The sequence below is a fragment of the Nerophis ophidion genome, linkage group LG22 (genome assembly GCF_033978795.1).
Source record: "Nerophis ophidion isolate RoL-2023_Sa linkage group LG22, RoL_Noph_v1.0, whole genome shotgun sequence".
Classification (NCBI taxonomy): Eukaryota; Metazoa; Chordata; class Actinopteri; order Syngnathiformes; family Syngnathidae; genus Nerophis; species Nerophis ophidion.
The window spans coordinates 35,873,582-35,893,845 of NC_084632.1; the positions used below are offsets into that span (position 1 = coordinate 35,873,582).

General features: G+C 41.7%; 1 protein-coding gene across 3 annotated transcripts in view; it reads right to left on the minus strand.

Annotated features, from left to right (window-relative positions):
- LOC133540825 (carboxyl-terminal PDZ ligand of neuronal nitric oxide synthase protein-like) overlaps positions 1-20,264 on the minus strand; it is a 158,707-nt gene that overhangs the window by 106,493 nt on the left and 31,950 nt on the right. For all 3 annotated transcript variants that reach the window (XM_061883778.1, XM_061883777.1, XM_061883779.1), the window contains exon 3: positions 641-749. In XM_061883778.1, the coding sequence (XP_061739762.1) occupies positions 641-749 (109 nt within the window). The remainder of the gene's footprint in view (positions 1-640; positions 750-20,264) is intronic.

A 20,264-nucleotide genomic window follows, 5' to 3' on the forward strand; every position in this document is an offset into this window, starting at 1 on the left:
AAAATACGACAGCGGAGACCCCGGACTGTTGAACGACTGAAGCTCTACATAAAACAAGAATGGGAAAGAATTCCACTTTCAAAGCTTCAACAATTAGTTTCCTCAGTTCCCAAACGTTTATTGAGTGTTGTTAAAAGAAAAGGTGATGTAACACAATGGTGAACATGCCCTTTCCCAACTACTTTGGCACGTGTTGCAGCCATGAAATTCTAAGTTAATTATTATTTGCAAAAAAAAAATAATAATAAAGTTTATGAGTTTAAACATCAAATATCTTGTCTTTGTAGTGCATTCAATATGGGTTGAAAAGGATTTGCAAATCATTGTATTCCGTTTATATTTACCTCTAACACAATTTCCCAACTCATATGGAAACGGGGTTTGTATATACAAACAACTGAATTAAACACTTAATTTAAGCCAACTTGTGTAGCTGAGATAGGCGCCAGCGCCCCCCGCATGCTTAATAAGGGAATAAGTAGTAGAAAATGGATGGATGGATGTGAAATATGCTAAAAAAAAAAAAAAGTGTGATGTGTATGAAGCCACAAGATTTGAAAGCACGATGTCGCAAAGGACGACTGTACTACCTTTTTTTTTTTTTACTGATGTTGGAGGTACAGATCAAAGCAATTCTCACCTTCTTTTTGGACTTGAAAACATTACATCGAAAGACATTGCTGTGTCCATCTCTGGCGATGTAACTGAATATTTTTAGATCCTGGGAGTCATGAGACACGTAGAATATTCTAAAAGACAAAAAGAGCACAATTTCAATCAAACACATCTGAAAATGAGCAAAACAAAGAAAAATACAACAGTCAAGTACAACAAGGCACATGCAAAACCCCTTATTTTTTATTATTTGATTCTCTAAATTGATTGATAGGCATATTTCTTATTGTGTTACATTTATCTTTATCCCGTAGCCCCATTTTTTACACATTTCACATTTTAGTGGCGGTTGCGAAGGAAAAAACTCGGACATGGGAGGAGTTCAGGGAAGCCAGGGAAAACAAAGCGATTCTGGACCACCATACGCCGCCTCAGGAAGGGGAAACAGTGCACTGTCAACACCGTGTATGGTGCTGATGGTGTTCTGCTGACCTAGACTGCGGATGTTGTGGATCGGTGGAGAGAATATTTAGAAGACCTCCTCAATCCCACCAACACGTCTTCCTATGAGGTAGCAGTGCCTGGGGAATCTGTGGTGGGTTCTCCATTTTCTGGGGCTGAAGTTGCTGAGGTAGTTACAAAGCTCCTCGGTGGCAAGGCCCCGGGGTGATTGAGATCCGCTCAGAGTTCCTTAAGGCTCTGGGTGCTGTGGGGCTGTCTTGATTGACAAGACTCGGGGGCGGTATCTCTAGATTGCCAGACCGGGGTGGTGGTTCCTCTCTTTAAGAAGGGGAACCGGAGGGTGTGTTCCAACCATCGTGGGATCCCACTCCTAAGCCTTCCCTGTAAGGTTTATTCAGGTGTACTAGAGAGGAGGCTACGCCGGATAGTCAAACCTCGGATTCAGGAGGAACAGTGTGGTTTTCGTCCTGGTCGTGGAACTGTGGACCAGCTCTAAACTCTCGGCAGTGTCCTTGAGGGTGCATGGGAGTTTGCCCAACCAGTCTACATGTGCTTTGTGGACTTGGAGAAGGCATTCGACCGTGTCCCTCGGGAAGTCCTGTGGGGAGTGCTCAGAGAGTATGGGGTATCGGACTGTCTTATTGTGGCGGTCCGCTCACTATACGATCAGTGTCAGAGCTCGGTCCGCATTGCCGGCAGTAAGTCGGACACGTTTCCAGTGAGGGTTGGACTCCGCCAAGGCTGCCCTTTGTCACCGAGTCTGTTCATAATTTCGAGGCGAGGTCAAGGCGTTGAGGGGATCCGGTTTGGTGGCTCCAGGATTAGGTCTCTGCTTTTTGCAGATGATGTGGTCCTGATGGCTTCATCTGGCCAGGATCTTCAGCTCTCACTGGATCGGTTTGCAGCCGAGTGTGAAGCGACCAGGATAATAATCAGCACCTCCAAGACCGAGTCCATGGGTCTCGCCGGAAAAAGGTTGGGCGCCATCTCCGATACCCTGCCCCAAGTGGAGGAGTTCAAGTACCTCGGAATCTTCTTCACGAGTGAAGGAAGTGTGGATCGTGAGATCGACAGGCGGATCGGTGCAGCGTCTCAAGTAATGCGGACGCTGTATCGATCCGTTGTGGTGAATAAGGATCTTAGCCGGAAGGCAAAGCTCTCAATTTACCAGTCGATCTACATTCCCATCCTCACCTGTGGTCATGAGCTTTGGGTTATGACCAAAAGGACAAGATCACGGGTACAAGCGGCCGAAATGAGTTTCCTCCGCGGGGTGGCGGGGCTCTCCCTTAGAGATAGGGTGAGAAACTCTACCATCCGGGAGGAGCTCAAAGTAAAGCCGCTGCTCCTCCACATCGAGAGGAGCCAGATGAGGTGGTTCAGGCATCTGCTCAGGATGCCACCCGAACGAGGTGTTTAGGGCATGTCTGACCAGTAGGAGGCCACAGGGAAGACCCAGGACACGTTGGGAAGACTATGTCTCCCGGCTGGCCTGGGAACGCTTCGGGATCCCCCGGGGAAGAGCTGGACAAAGTGGCTGGGGAGAGGAAACTCCGGGCTTCCCTGCTTAGGCTGCTGCCCCCGCGACCCGGCCTCGGATAAGCGGAAGAAGATGGATGGATGGATGGACATTCTAGTGGCATTGTTTTCTTTATCATTTTTGAAGAGATGCCACAAACTCTGGTCTGGTGGTATTAATGTCTTTGTCAGTATTGCTTTGAGACATACCAAACAAGACTACGTGTAATGAAACATACACCCCCACAAATTGAGTTATGATGTTATTAAAGATGTCCATGTACCAATAAAATTAGCACCAGATCGCTGCATAATCAATCGATCACCGGCAGGGGCTTCCTACGCACCCCCAAGTTGCAGCTTGTAGCAACATTAAATGCACAAGTGAGGAGGAATTTTTCCACCAACAAAGAGACACATTCATGTTCCAGAAGCTGTAAAAAGTCAATGATTTCCAAGTGTGGGGATAAAATAAAACCCTATCTTTTAAGTAGCGGGACATTTTAGAAAAAGGAAGCTTTAAAACATAACGACGCAAATGGAAAAAAAACCACAAAAGCATCAAACATAAAAACTTTTTTTTTGCATTTAAAAATGAAATACAAATGAATTTCAATATATGTTTGTATATTATTTAGTGTTTACCACAGATTGCCAATATACCTGCAGGCGGTGGGAGTGTGACTAACGATGTGAAGCCGTGATGTCAATGTGATGTCATCACTTAATTGAGCAAAATCAGTGATGATGCATTTTCTTTAAAAAGGTTAAATAAATACGTTTTATATATATTTAAAAACAAGTCTGTGCATTTAGTAATTAGCATCAATATATTTTTTCTTATATTACATACATTATTGTTCCATTGTTGCTGCTTATTTTTAATACTACAATGCAACACAGGCTCCACTTTGTACAACCCTAGTTTACTGACACATACAGATGTCCGATAATATCGACCGATAAATGCTTTAAAGTGTGATATCGGAAATTATCGGTATCAGTTCCAAAAAGTAAAATTTATGACTTTTCAAAACGCCGCTGAATGGAGTGGTACAAGGACGTAGGGAGAAGTACAGAGCGCCAAAAAACTTTAAAGGCACTGCCTTTGCGTGCCGGCCCTATCACATAATATCTACGGCTTTTCACACACACAAGTAAATGCAAGTCATACTTGGTCAACAGCCATACAGGTCACACTGAGAGTGGCCGTATAAAGAACTTTAACACTGTTACAAATATGCACCACACTGTGAACCCACACCAAACAAGAATGAGACAACATAAACACAACAGAACAAATACAGAGAACCTTTTGCAGTACTAAGTCTTCCGGGACGATACAACATACACCCCCCTAACCCCCTCCCCCCCTACACCTCAACCCTGCCCACCTCATCCTCCTCATGCTCTCTCAGGAAGAGCATGTCCCAAATTCCAAGCTGCTGTTTTGAGGCATGTTAAAAAAAAAATAATGCACTTTGTGACTTCAATAATAAATATTGTAGTGCCATGTTGGATTTTTTTTTCCATAACTTGAGTTGATTCATTTTGGAAAACCTTGTTACATTGTTTAATGCATCCAGCGAGGCATCAAAACAAAATTAGCCATAATAATGTGTTAATTCCATGACTGTATATATTGGTATCTGTTGATATTGTGGGGCGGTTTAGCTCGGTTGGTAGAGTGGCCTTGCCAGCAACTTGAGGGTTGCAGGTTCGATTCCCGCTTCCGCCATCCTAGTCACTGCCGTTGTGTCCTTGGGCAAGACTCTTTACCCACCTGCTCCCAGTGCCACCCACACTGGTCTGAATGTAACTTAGATATTGGGTTTCACTATGTAAAGCGCTTTGAGTCACTAGAGAAAAAGCGCTACATAAATACAATTCACTTCACCAATTCACGTATTGGAATGGGTAATTAAGATATAGTTTGGTGAATATATATATATATATATATGTGTGTGTGTGTGTGTGTGTATTTATATGTATATATATATATATGTGTGTGTGTGTATTTATGTATATATATATATATATATATATATATATATATATATATATATATTTACATATACATATATATATACATATATACACACACATGGGGCTTCACGGTGGCAGAGGGGTTAGTGCGTCTGCCTCACAATACGAAGGTCCTGCAGTCCTGGGTTGAATCCAGGCTCGGGATCTTTCTGTGTGGAGTTTGCATGTTCTCCCCGTGACTGCGTGGGTTTCCTCCGGGTACTCCGGCTTCCTCCCACTTCCAAAGACATGCACCTGGGGATAGGTTGATTGGCAACACTAAATTGGCCCTAGTGTGTGAATGTGAGTGTGAATGTTGTCTGTCTATCTGTGTTGGCCCTGCGATGAGGTGGCGACTTGTCCAGGGTGTACCCCGCCTACCAGCCAGCGCCCCCCGCAACCCCAAAAGGGAATAAGCGGTAGAAAATGGATGGATGGATACACACATATATATATACATATATATACACACATATATATATATATATAAATATATATATATATATACACACATATATATATATATATATATATATATATATATATATATATATATATATATATATATATATATATATTTATAAATATATATTCACCAAACTCACTCGAAACGAATATTGATTGCTAATTTTGTACCCATCAACGAGTCTATTACTACTGCAGCAACACACGTGCTGACTTAGTACAGAAGCCACTTGCTCAAACCTCAACTTCTTAATGTGGTCGATGTTTTGTGAATCTAGACTGCAGGAGATGGAACCACGTAAATCACTCGGAAGTGTTTACTGTACCGCAGTATCTTAAATTAACTCGTGGCGGCCGCCAGCAATAAAACACTTATATCAGTCAGTGCCGCAATCATCTGCTTCATGAAACTTTATTTAGTGAAGTAAGAATAACGCCTTCCATATTCAACAATTTAGAATGTTGAATATGTGACTCCTTTGAGGCACACATTAAAAGCGTTACTAAAACGGCCTTCTTTCATCTCCGTAATATCGCTAAAATTCGCTCCATTCTGTCCACTAAAGACGCCGAGATCATTATCCATGCGTTTGTTACGTCTCGTCTCGATTACTGTAACGTATTATTTTCGGGTCTCCCCATGTCTAGCATTAAAAGATTACAGTTGGTACAAAATGTGGCTGCTAGACTTTTGACAAGAACAAGAAAGTTTGATCACATTACGCCTGTACTGGCTCACCTGCACTGGCTTCCTGTCCACTTAAGATGTGACTTTAAGGTTTTACTACTTACGTATAAAATACTACACGGTCTAGCTCCACCCCATCTTGCCGATTGTATTGTACCATATGTCCCGGCAAGAAATCTGCGTTCAAAAGACTCCGGCTTATTAGTGATTCCTAGAGCCCAAAAAAAGTCTGCGGGCTATAGAGCGTTTTCCGTTCTGGCTCCAGTACTCTGGAATGCCCTCCCGGTAACAGTTCGAGATGCTACCTCAGTAGAAGCATTTAAGTCTCACCTTAAAACTCATCTGTATACTCTAGCCTTTAAATAGACCTCCTTTTTAGACCAGTTGATCTGCCGCTTCTTTTCTTTCTCCTATGTCCCCCCCTCCCTTGTGGAGGGGGTCCGGTCCGATGACCATGGATGAAGTACTGGCTGTCCAGAGTCGAGACCCAGGATGGACCGCTTGTCGGGACCCAGGATGGACCGCTCGCCTGTATCGGTTGGGGACATCTCTACGCTGCTGATCCGCCTCCGCTTGAGATGGTCTCCTGTGGACGGGACTCTCGCTGCTGTCTTGGATCCGCTTGAACTGAACTTTCGCGGCTGTGTTGGAGCCACTATGGATTGAACTTTCACAGTATCATGTTAGACCCGCTCGACATCCATTGCTTTCGGTCCCCTAGAGGGGGGGGTTGCCCACATCTGAGGTCCTGTCCAAGGTTTCTCATAGTCAGCATTGTCACTGGCGTCCCACTGGATGTGAATTCTCCCTGCCCACTGGGTGTGAGTTTTCCTTGCCCTTTTGTGGGTTCTTCCGAGGATGTTGTAGTCGTAATGATTTGTGCAGTCCTTTGAGACATTTGTGATTTGGGGCTATATAAATAAACATTGATTGATTGATTGTAGACCAGTGATGGAAGAAAAAATCTGAAGGAAATGACTATAAGGACTTCTAAATGTGAGGAATTGCAAAGGAGCAATGAGACAATATATGGAAAAGTGGTGACTTTTGCAAAGTCAGAAACATCAGCTTAAGAGTGTTATGATCAGCTGCCTGGATCATAGTCCGTTTATGTTGTTGTGTCACTTTTGTTTTCAGTATCTCTTGAGTTTGTTTGTTTCAGTTGCCATGACGGCAGATTGTACTCACCGGCCTCTGGTTAGACGCTCACCTGTTGCCCGGGCAATAATCAGAGGTCTATTTCGTCAATGCCCTGGCCTCACTTGGCCTGGCTTCCTAATTTGCCTTTTGCAACAGTAGACGACAGTTTTTAGATTCCTGCTCTGTACTTGCTAGCTTCCACGCCCTTTAGTTTTGCCTTCCGTGCTATGAGCACATTTTCTTTGTTCTCGTCTGATTTATTTCTAAAATAAATCATTTCCTACCTGCAAGCTATTTCCGAAGTCCGTTTGTATCCTGGGAGAAGGAACCCCACATCAGAAATTTGCCTTCTTGGTTGATCTTGTCGCCCAAACTCAAGGCCATCCCCTGACTTTTCGCTCTAATGCGTATGTCCGTTGACAGATGGGTTTCTCGATGCTGACATTAGCCAGGGCGTCTTCGCCAAAGATAGAACGAGCATAAAGGTTGGCAGCCATGAAACCGCAGAAACCGGACGACACCTTCTCTGGAGTCAGACACTTCATGTTTGTGGACTTGAGAATATGTTGCAGGTAGTCGTTCAGATCAGTGATGTTGGTATTTACAGTTACTTTGTTGACCCACTCAAGTTCAGCCCACATTTGTCTGAATTCAGCTTCTGTACAAGAGGCTGGCTCCAGTACAGAAGCTGAATTTACTCTATGAATGATTCATAAACTATAAAAAGTATAGATGTCCGATAATATCAGACTGCCAATATTATCGGCCGATAAACGCTTTAAAATGTAATAGTCTCGGTTTCAACCGCTGTACGGAGCGGTACACGGACATACGGAGATATACAGAGCGGTTGCTTCTCCCAGTCAGCAGCCCCTTCCCTTTCCCCTCTCCCACATACAACACAGGAGTTGACGACTTCAGCATGAGAGGTTTACTGGCGACGCTTGATGACCTCATCAAACCGACGCGAGCGGAGCATAACAACAACAAGAGTGTGTTGTTGCCGGTGCTGTAGCCTGGCTAACAAGCGAGCTCGCTCAATGACTAATTAACGACACCATGTCTATAGTTTGGGATTATTTCGACTTGTGTCTGACGGATAAAAAACTGTCAATTTGCAATGACTGCAAAAAGTTGGTTTTGCGAGGAGGAACTTAGACGTATTCCTTTAATACGAGCAATTTGATCACCCACGTCTTCGAGAATCATAAGGAGATACACGATGAATACAAATGGAAGATGGATGAAAAGCAAACAGCGGAAAAAAGTAGTAGCACACAGTTGTTGCTTAAAGACTCAGCTGAGAAAAAACGAAAATTACAACAAAAAACACCCCATGTCTCAACGCAGCATTTCAGAAGCTTTGACTGACTGGTAGGCCACTTCAAGCACTCACCACTAGCTTGCAGCACATTTTTGTTACTCATACAGATACTTTAGAGATTGAGCCCAGTTTATAATTCCCTGTTGTACAATATACCAGGCAGTCTTGCACTAAAGGAGGACTATGTTATTGTTTACTTTATGACTCTAGTATACTCTGGACTGAAGCTGTGTGCCTTCATTGTTTTTGTAGCTGTTGTTTTGAGGCATGTTTAAAAAAAAATCTAAATTATGCACTTAGTTGTAATGGGTCTCAGGGAGAGCATGTCCCAAATTCCAAGCTGCTGTTTTGAGGCATGTTAAAAAAAAATCACGCACTTTGTGACTTCAATAATAATTATGGCAGTGCCATGTTTGCATTTTTTTTCCATAACTTGAGTTGATTCATTTTGGAAAACCTAGTTACATAGTTTAATGCATCCAGCGGGGCATCACGACAAAATTAGGCATAATAATGTGTTCATTCCACGACTGTATGTATCGGTATCGGTTGATATCGGAATCGGTAATTAAGAGTTGGACAATATCGGAAAAAAGCCATTATCGGACATCTCTAATAAAAAGCACTGAGCAGGCTTCAGCCAGGCCCTATCTCCCAATAGTAAAGAATCCTTTATCTGGATCACCCACAACTTGTTCCTTAATGTGGCAATAATCAATGTTGAATAGTTTCAACTGTTTTCTTGAGAACACACCAGCTTTTTTTAATGAAGAAAAACAGTGTATTCTTTAGATTTTACAGTTAATATTTTATTTATATATTTTTTTTTGTTAATATTTCCTTCTTCAAGAACTCAGCCCTTCTCTTCGATATTTTCATTTTTAAATAGATCTACTCAGACATCTGTTCGTGTGTGGCAAACAAGTTGACTTAGTGTAAACACGCCAAATATGTCCGCATAGCTTAGCTCCAAGTTCCACATTTATACCCGCAAGTCCCGCCGACCTCACTCTTTCGGCTTCCGTCCGCTCCAACATTTCACTTTCTCTTTGCGCTTGCTTCTATAAGCAGAAGATCATCTTCAGTATATTCAGGTTCAAAAATTTAAGGTTGTGAATCCATGAATTGATTAACATGATTAACGTGGACCCCGACTTAAACAAGTTGAAAAACTTATTCGGGTGTTACCATTTAGTGGTCAATTGTACGGAATATGTACTGTACTGTGCAATCTACTAATAAAAGTATCAATCAAAAACCTCATTGGCCCAAAAATAATCGTCTTTGTTGTCTGCTAACATGATTACAACACATTTGCATTTGTTTCCAGATGTAGGAACATACTTTTGTAGCTGGAAGTCTTAAGAGTGCTGCTATGGAGATGGGAATGAATGTGCTGAAGAAAGAAGTTTTAATAATGCATGAAATGACCAAAACACGGTAAATATTGACTGTGTATTCAACCTTCGAGTTGGGCCAAAACTACTCTAAAAAAAAAAAAAAAAAAATCAATGACCGTCTCCTTGGTCTCTTGGTGTTCAGCCTCAGGTTGTTTTGGTGCATCACCCTGACAGATTATTTATTTCCTCTCTGTGGGCTGTTTCATCACCTCCCGTGATTAGGCTCACCACCGTGGTGTCGTCGGCATACTTGATGATGGTGTTCGAGGGATGAATGTGGACACAGACATACGTATAAAAGGCGTAAAGGAGGGGGTTCAACATGCAGCACAGAGGGGAGTCAATGCTGAACGACAGAGTAGAGAAGCAAAGTTGACCCAACAAGCTGAAGTCGGTTGGTCAGAAAGTTTGTTTATCCAGGAACAGATGAGTTTGGGTTTGACACAGGAACCTCCGTTTCTCCACCAGGATGTCGGGAATACTGATATTGACCAAGAAGCTGTAGTCGACGAACAGCATCCTGACATCGGTATTAAGGAGTTCCAAATGTTCCACAGCAGAGGGAAGAGCAGTGGCTAAGGCGTCCTCTGTGGAACGGTTTAGCGAGTAGGCAAACTGGTGTGGATCTAAGATCTGGGGCAGGCAGATTTTGATATATTGGAGAACAAGCCACTGGTCTGTAGTTATTCAAGCATTTTAATGGCTGTCCTCTTGGGGGCTGGGGTGAAAGTGTGTACCTTGAGACAGGCTGGGACTGTGTCTAGTGCCAGGGATGAATTAAATAACCCTGTCAGTACACCTTGCCAAGTAAGCCATGCGGCCCAGCAGCTTTGGGCGGGTTTATAGCTTTCAATGCACACATCATCTGGTGCTGATGGAGGGTGAGTGGCTGAGGACTAGAGGGTGGGAGGGTCATCTGGGGTGTGGCTGGTCTGAATGAGTCAAAGGGGCAAATAAGTGATAGGGTTCATCAGAGCAGGACAGAAGGAAAACCGGCAGCCCAACTTCTCAGGAGGGCTCCTCGCCACTGCTCGTGACTAGCAGCTCCATGTTGACCTGGGAAGGTTACTCAAGTTCTCGGCCAACATCGCTACCACCTCACTCCGCCCAGACATGGTGTTAACATCGGAGTCAACCAAGCAAGTGGTGCTAATGGAGCTGACTGTCCCCTGGGAGGAGCGGATTGATGAAGCAAAGGAGCGAAAGAGGTGCCAAATACGCGGAAGCTCACTGGAGAGTGTTGGAGTAACGGCTGGAGAGCCCGCTGTGAACCAGTCGAAATTGGGTGCAGGGGTTTTGCTGTTCAGAATCCTTGGCATTAGAGAACTGCAGTCGAGAAAAGTCATCAAGAACATCCTTGAGGCCGCAGAAAAGACCTCCCGGTTGCTGTGGATCCGTAGGGGGGATCCGTGGTGCGCTACGTGGACACAGGCCGGGATCTGATCACCCCCGGCTGGGTCGTCCGGGCGAGAGTGTCTGATGATTAAAGACCCGAAACACCCTAAGACCCAGGGTTTATCACTGATGACGTGTCCAAGCATCACCGTGAGGTGTATTTAAGTTCCATCTGCTAGGATTACTTCCGTTTTTTTGGCTACCGAGTTACTTTTGTAAATTGTCAGGTGTTGGATGTCTGGCCGTACCTGCCGTGAGTCTTTGTTGTCTAGATGAACCTCCACTTTTCTCCGAAACTAAACTTTCGCAGCCTTGAGGCCTCTCCTAAAGTCAGATCTAGTCCTGCTGTCCCCTGAGTGAAATGAAGAGTTTCAGGCCCTAAAAAGTGCCTTGACTTCTGAGGTCATCCAAAGTTTTTGATTAGGATAGACCCTGCTCCGCTTATTCACAGTGACAGTGTATGTACAGTTTCTAAAATAATCATAAGCATCTGTCCTCAACTTTAGCTCCGGGTGGTCGAACACTGACCATGCCTATTACTATGAATTGATTAACGTGGACCCCGACTTAAACAAGTTGAAAAACTTATTCGGGTGTTACCATTTAGTGGTCAATTGTTCGGAATATGTACTGAACTGTGCAATCTACTAATAAAAGTATCAATCAATCAATCAATCATAAAAAAAGCCTTTGTCTGAAAGGTGTGCCCCCTCCGGTCTAGTCTTAACAGTCCTGGTCATTAGTTTGCTCCTCTTCTGGGGTTTGGTTTAGGCAGGAGAAGGAACAAGGAGCATGGGGAGGTGGTCAGACGTCTTCAAGTGCGGGAGACGAACAGTCTCGTAGGCTGGTTTCAGATCAAAATAAACCCAGTCCAAGGTATTTTTACCTTCGAGTCGTGCACTGTGTGTATTGCACAAATCTGGGGAAAGCACATTCTTCAAGCGAACTTTGTTGAAGTCTCCAGCCACAACAAAGGCTCCTTCTGAATAAGCCTGCATGGTTGTGGATAGCATCATGCAGTTGGGATGGGGTGGTATAAAAACAACTGTGTGCGTAAAATGGACTGCAAATGACGAAGATGGGCTTCAGATCCGTACAGCAGTGGGTGTAGATAATGTTTTAGTTAGTGCTAAAGTCATCCATAGCTGTCCAGCTGTGGCCTGCTAGCTAGACAGCTATGTCAGGGATAACCCGGAGAAGCCACGATTCTGTGATATTCGCACAGCTGTCCCGAAGTCTGTTGTTGGTAGCCAACCATAGTTTTGTGGACAATGGATATGCCGTTAGTTGGGAAGATGTTCGCGGGTTTTCACGCTAGCCGTGCTCGTAGGCTGATTTGTGAGTCTGTTGTTATGCAGGATTAGAAAAATAACTGCTACAAAGAGCCTCCGACTCAGTGGCATAGCGGTTAGAGTGTCCGCCCTGAGATCGGTAGGTTGTGAGTTCAAACCCCGGCCGAGTCATACCAAAGACTATAAAAATGGGACTCATTATCTCCCTGACTGGCACTCAGCATCAAGGGGTTGGAATTGGGGGTGGCACAACTGCTGCCCACTGCTCCCCTCACCTCCCAGAGGGTGAACAAGGGGATGGGTCAAATGCAGAGGACACATTTCACCACATCTAGTGGGACTCTCAACCTTGCAAACAGTCTCATTGCTATTTCCACAGCCAGCATATGCAAATATGCAGTGCTTTTTAACCGAATGACTGACTATTATCTAAGATCTAAATGTGCGACTTTGGGTAATGAACTATGCGGACTTTTTAAAAAGCTGTGGTCATTATTTCCTTTCATTAAACATTGGCTGTGAAACAGAACTGTTAAACATGAGAGGTAATGTACCACACACATTCATTATTGACCATTACAGTTAATGCACCACCCTTTGTTCATTTGCACACATTCATTTGAGCAAAATGAGATTAGTATCATGCACACAGGCATAGTTATCCATCCTTATGTATTTATATGCATCATATATATATATATATATATATATACCGTATTTTTCGGACTATAAGTCACAGTTTTTTAATAGTTTGGCCAGGGGTGCGACTTATGTGTGAAATTATTAACACATTACCGTAAAATATCAAATAATATTATTTAGCTCATTCACGTAAGAGACTAGACGTATAAGATTTCATCAGATTTAGCGATTAGGAGTGACGGATTGTTTGGTAAACGTATAGCATGTTCTATATGTTATAGTTATTTGAATGACTCTTACCATAATATGTTATGTTAACATAGCAGGCACCTTCTCAGTTGGTTATTTATGCCTCATATAACGTACACTTATTCAGTCTGTTGTTCACTATTCTTTATTTATTTCAAATTGCCTTTCAAATGTCTATTCTTGGTTTTGGGTTTTATCAAATAAATGTCCCCAAAAAATGCAACTTCACCTCCGGTGCGACTTATATATATTTTTTTTCAGCAGGTGTGACTTATACTCCGAATATTACGGTGTATATATATATGTATATATATATATATATATATATATATATATATATATATATATATATACACATATATATATATATATATACATACATATATATATATATATATATACATACATATATATATATATATATATATGTTTATATATGTATATATATACATATACATATATATGTATATAAATATATACATATATATACCATATTTTTGGGAGTATAAGTCGCACCTGCCGGAAATGCATAACAAAGAAGGAAATAAACATACATATATATACATATATACATATATAGACATATATATATATATATATATATATATATATATATATATATATATATATATATATATATATATATATATATATATATATATATATATATATATATGTATATATATATGTAGGTGTGGGAAAAATCACAAGACTACATCTCTACAGAACTGTTTCATGAGGGGTTCCCTCAATTGGCTCGCAAACTTACGATACAGTATTCTTCGTCCTCCAAACGCGACGAGTTGAGTTTATACCAAAAAGTTCTATTTTGGTTTCATCTGACCACATGACATTCTCCCAATCCTCTGCTGTATCATCCATGTATCCATTTTGGTATAAACTCAACTCGTTGTGTTTGGAGGAAGAAGAATACTGAGTTGCATCCCAAGAACACCACACCTACTGTGAAGCATGGGGGTGGAATCATCATGCTTTGGGGCTGTTTTTTCTGCTAAGGGGACAGGACGATTGATCCGTGTTAAGGAAAGAATGAATGGGGCCATGTATCGTGAGATTTTGAGGCAAAACCTCCTTCCATCAGTGAGAGCTTTGAATGGTTGACCAAATACTTATTTTCCACCATAATTTACAAATACATTTTTTAAAATTCCTACAATGTGAATTCCTGGATTTTTTTCCACATTCTGTCTCTCACAGTTGAAGTGTACCTATGATGAAAATTACAGACGTCTGTCATCATTTTAAGTGGGAGAACTTGCACAATCGATGGCTGACTAAATACTTTTTTGCCCCACTTTATGCATATATATATATATATATAAGCTTGTCCCTGACAGTTTGGCTATGTTTTTGTTTTTTCCTCTGCATTTGTCTTTGTTTCCTCTGTGTGTGTATTTCCTTCTCAGCGCTCTTATTTTGTCTGTTTCCTGTGTATCTCCCTGGGCGCTGTTTCCCCTCAGCTGCGGCTGATTGGCATCTGGCCACACCTGGTGTCAATCAGCCCACTCCTATTTTAGACCTGCCGTGTCCTCCAGTCTGCGCTGAATTATTGTCGTTGCTACCTGTCGCGTCGTGTCGTGTCAATGCAGCGTTCCGGTAAGCCATATTTGGTAGCTTACTGTCTTTTGTTCCCTGCTTCCAAGTTTGTTAGTTTATAACCAAGTTTGTTATCCGCCTCGTGGGCGCTTTTTGTTTGTATCCTTCTGTTTTTTTTTTCTTGTTTTAGTATTTAAAGATTAAATCATGTTTACCTGCAAAATGCCTGCCTCCTTCTCTGCATCTTGGAGTTCGTCACCAACAAACTCTGACATATATATATATATATATATATATATATATATATATATATATATATATATATATATATATATGACCTGTGTGTGTGTGTAAATACATATATATGCATGTATATATCTATGTATATAGATATATACACACATTTCTTGTATGAGATGTGTATTGTAATATCGTGAAAGTCCATCCATCCATCCATCCATTTTTTACCGCTTGTCACCTTTTTGGGGGTCGTGGTATATAAATATATTCAATATAGATAGATAGATAGATAGATGGATAGATAGTACTTAAAAAAAAACTTTAATATATCACTACACTAACTTTAGAACGGCCAGAAACAAGTTACAGTAGCTAGTTACGATTTAAAGACAAAAGCTCTGTTTTTTAGTATCATTTATTCCAACTCATTGTGCTTAACTATGACATGGCGTGTGCTCGACCTGATAAAGTTTAGATTAGATTAGATTAGATAGTACTTTATTTATTCCGTCAGGAGAGTTCCTTCAGGAAAATTAAAATTTTCAGCACAATCCCATTCAAGTTTAGACAAACATTACAGGGAGACAGAACAGGATCGCTGACGGGTCTGCCGGCTTCCAGCGCCCCTTACAAAAAAGATGAGATAAAGGTAAACAAAGGGGGGGAGGGGCGGGGGGGGGGAATAGAAGATTAAAATAAAATTAAAAAAAATAGGTCTTTGCCTGGGCCCTGGAGAGGAGGTGCAGACTGAGGCCAAGGGAAAAAAAAACTAATAAATAAAAATAAAAATACAGCTGTTTCCACACAGGATCGCAAGGATTTAAGTCTGCATTGCCAAATTGAAGAGGGAGAGTTTGCCAGTTTACAGTGCAACCTGCGATAAAGCCAGATTTGCAGAGCAAATCACCAAGTTGCTTTCATACAGACTTTTTCTGGCCACACAGCATAGCAAGGATCATGACATAACAACAATCATGTCTATATAAGTCAAGAATCTAGGATTTACCATATAATCAAGAAGTTATAATAGGCTCAAATCTGTGTTTTTTTTGCCAGTCAAAACGCTCCAAAGTGCTTTAAATGTGATATTTTTGCATCAGATTAAGTTAAAGTTAAAGTTAAAATACCAATGATTGTCACACACACACACACACACTATGTAGGTGTGGTGAAATTTGTCCTCTGCATTTGACCTATTCCCTTGTTCACCCCAGGGGGGGTGAGGGGAGCAGTGGGCAGAACCGGTGGCCGCGCCCGAGAATCAATTTTGGTGATTTAACACCCAATTCCAACCTTTTTTTTTTTCCTGAAAATTTAATTCCAACCCTTGATGCTGAGTACCGAGCATGGAGGTAATGGGTCCCATTTTTAAAGTCTTTGATATGACTTGGCCGGGGTTTGAACACCGGGGCCACAGTGACACTAGTAGACCTGCACAAGACTGATAAACTCAACCCAATGGACATTGAGAAGCCTTGGAGTCCCAACTTTGAAAATCTAGCGTCTCATCCGTGGTCACCTAATCTGTGTGGGGCAGAGCAGAAAAGAGACGGCAGATCAATTGGTCTAACTGGGCGGGGTCTATTTAAAGCCTAGAGTATACAAACTAGTAGAGATATTATCGGCCGATAAATGCTTTAAAATGTGATATTAGAAATGATCGATATCGGTTTCAAAAAGTAAAATTAATGACTTTTTAAAACGCCGTTGTACGGAGCGGTACATATCCAGTAAAACACGGATATAAAGTCAGTTAGTAGCCCCTCCCCTCTCCCACACACAACACAAGAGTTGACGACTGCAGCATGAGAGATTTACTGGCGACGCTTGATGACCTCATCACCCCACGGCGAGCGGAGCATAACAACAGCAAGAGTGTGTTGTTGCCGGTGCTGGAGCCCGGCAAACAAGACAGCTCGCTCGATGACTGACTAACGACACCATGTCTATGGATTGGGATTATTTTAAAATGCGTCTGATGGATAAAAAACTGGCAATTTGCAATGACTGCAAAAAGTTGGTTATGAGAGGAGGAACCAAGACGTCTTCCTTTAATAGGAGCAATTTGATCTCGCACCTCTTCGAGAATCATAAGGAGATACACGATGAATACAAGTGGAAGATGGATGAAAAGCAAACACCAAAAGAAAGTAGTACCACGCAGTTGTCGCTTAAAGACTCCGCCGAGAAAAAACAAAAATACGACAAAAACTACCCCGGGGCGAAAGCTCACGTTGTTGTAAGGGACAACGCACGGCGGTGGAGTTTGGTGTGGCTAGTCTGCCCTGCATGGCGTACACTTTGCAGCTTGCAGCGAACGAATGTTCCCCTGTCTCAACGCAGCATTTCAGAAGCTCTGGCTGACTGCTAGGCCACTTCAAGCACTCACCACCAGCTTGCAGCATATTTTTGTTACTCATACAGATATGTTAGAGCAGGGCACATTGAACCCAGTTTATAATTCCCTGTTATACATTATGCCAGGAGGCAGTCTTGCACTAAAGGAGGACTATGTTTGTATTTACTGTATCACTCTAGTATACTGGACTGAAGCTGTGGGACTTCATTGTTTATGTAGCTCTTGTTTTGAGGCATGTTAAAAAATATAAAGAATAATGCACTTTCTTAGACTAAGACTTTGTGAAAGTCAAAGTATAGTATTTCCCATAGTTGTAGTGGGTATCAGGATTATCTTAAATTCCAAGCAGCTGTTTTGAGGCATGTTAAAATAAATAATGCACTTTGTGAATTCAACAATAAATATGGCAGTGCCATGTTGGCACTTTTTTCCATAATTTGAGTTGAAGTTGTTTGTCTTATTTTTGAAAACCGTGTAACATTGTTTAATGCAGGGGTAGGGAACCTATGGCTCTAGAGCCAGATGTGGCTCTTTTGATGACTGCACCTGGCTCTCAGATAAATCTTAGCTAACATTGCTTAACGGTAAGTAATGAATAATTCCGCTGGTAATCACAGTGTCAAAAATAACGTTCAAAATATAAAACATTCTCATGTCTTTTAATCCACCCATCCGGTTTCTACCGCAACCTGTTCGAGAAGTCGCATTAATGGTAAAAAATTATTTTGTCTATTGTTGGTTAGCTTCAGAATAACAATGTTATTAAAAAGAACAAGAGACTTGTTATACTCTAAAAATGTTGGTCTTACCTAAAAATGCACTCATTTAGTTGTATTCAGTCTTAAAAAAAGTATTATATGGCTCTCACGGAAATACTTTTTAAAATATTTGGCTTGTATGGCTCTCTTAGCCAAAAATGTTCCCGACCCCTGGTTTAATGCAGGGAATCACAAAGAAATTAGGCATACTAATGTGTTAATTCCACAAGCGTATATATCGGTATCAGTTTGTATCTGAATCGGTAATTAAGAATTGGACAATATCGGAATATCGGCAAAAAAGCCATTATCAGACATCTCTACAAATTTGTTTTAAGATGGGACTTAAATGCTTCTACTCATGTACAGTGGGGCAAAAAAGTATTTAGTCAGATGAAAAATGGATAAATGGATGATACAGCATAGGATTGGGAGAATGTCATGTGGTCAGATGAAACCAAAATAGAACTTTTTGGTATAAACTCAACTCGTCGTGTTTGGAGGAAGAAGAATACTGAGTTGCATCCCAAGAACACCACACCTACTGTGAAGCATGGGGTTGGAAACATCATGCTTTGGGGCTGTTTTTCTGCTAAGGGGACAGGACGATTGATCCGTGTTAAGGAAAGAACGAATGGGGCCATGTATCGTGAGATTTTGAGCCAAAACGTCCTTCCATCAGTGAGAGCTTTGAATGGTTGACCAAATACTTATTTTCCACCATAATTTACAAATAAATTCTTTAAAATTCCTACAATGTGAATTCCTGGATTTTCTTTTCACATTCTGTCTCTCACAGTTGAAGTGTACTTATGATGAAAATTACAGACCTCTGTCATCATTTTAAGTTGGAGAACTTGCACAATCGGTGACTGACTAAATACTTTTTTTGCCCCACTGTAACATTAAATAAATAAATAAATGGGTTGTACTTGTATAGCGCTTTTCTACCTTCAAGGTACTCAAAGCGCTTTGACACTACTTCCACATTTACCCATTCACACACACATTCACACACTGATGGAGGGAGCTGCCATGCAAGGCGCCAACCAGCACCCATCAGGAGCAAGGGTGAAGTGTCTTGCTCAGGACACAACGGACGTGACGAGGTTGGTACTAGGTGGGATTTGAACCAGGGACCCTCAGGTTGCGCACGGCCACTCTACCACTGCGCCACGCCGTCCCTTATGTTAGGAATATCGTAGAGACATGAATAAAAAACTTCTATGTAGGTCTGACTTAGACCAGAGCTTGAGTAGCAGCGGCAGCAGCCAAAGGCGGACCCGACCAACGCTGCTTGCAGCTTTAATTTTGTTTGTTTCTGTCTGTTTGGTACGGTGTATTATTTATCAAAGCATATCCTACCTTTACCTTTTCGTCCGGAGTGTCCGTGTTGTATTGGAGGAACGATCCCGCATAAAGATGCGAACCCCCGTGACAGTTTGATTATGGAACGTTTCTTTGCTAGAAGCGTACAAACACTGACTGCGCGTTTTGATTGATCGATTGATTGAAACTTTTATTAGTAGATTGCACAGTACAGTACATATTCCGTACAATTGACCACTACATGGTGATAATTTTTCAACTTGTTTAAGTCGAGGTCCACGTTAATCAATTCATGGTTTGCTCATGTCTGACAGTCGTATTTAGAAACATTTTCAGGATTCAATAGGAATTTACTGGAAGTAAGTAGCTGTGGCGTCGGTACCACAAAATGTCAAGAACCTTCAGAACGTGGGTGGTCTCTGAGAACCCCTGCGGGTGTACTTTTGTAATGAAACATGGTAAAACATGGTACATAGTACTGGAGCCTGAATAGAAAATGCTCTATAGCCCGCAGACTTTTTTTGGGCTCTGGGAATCACTAATAAGCCGGAGTTCTCTGAACGCATATTTCTTGCCAAGACATATGGTACAATACAATCGGCAAGATAGGATGAAGCTAGACCGTTTAGTATTAACACCTTGAAGTCACATCTTAAGAGCACAGGAAGCCAGTGCAGGTGAGTCAGTACAGGTCTAATATGATCAAACTTTTTTATTCTTGCTTCCTTGCTTGTTATACGTAATACCGTCAACTTCCTTTGTTTTCACTTTATCGATCTGCGCATGCAAGTGCCCTTGAGGTCACA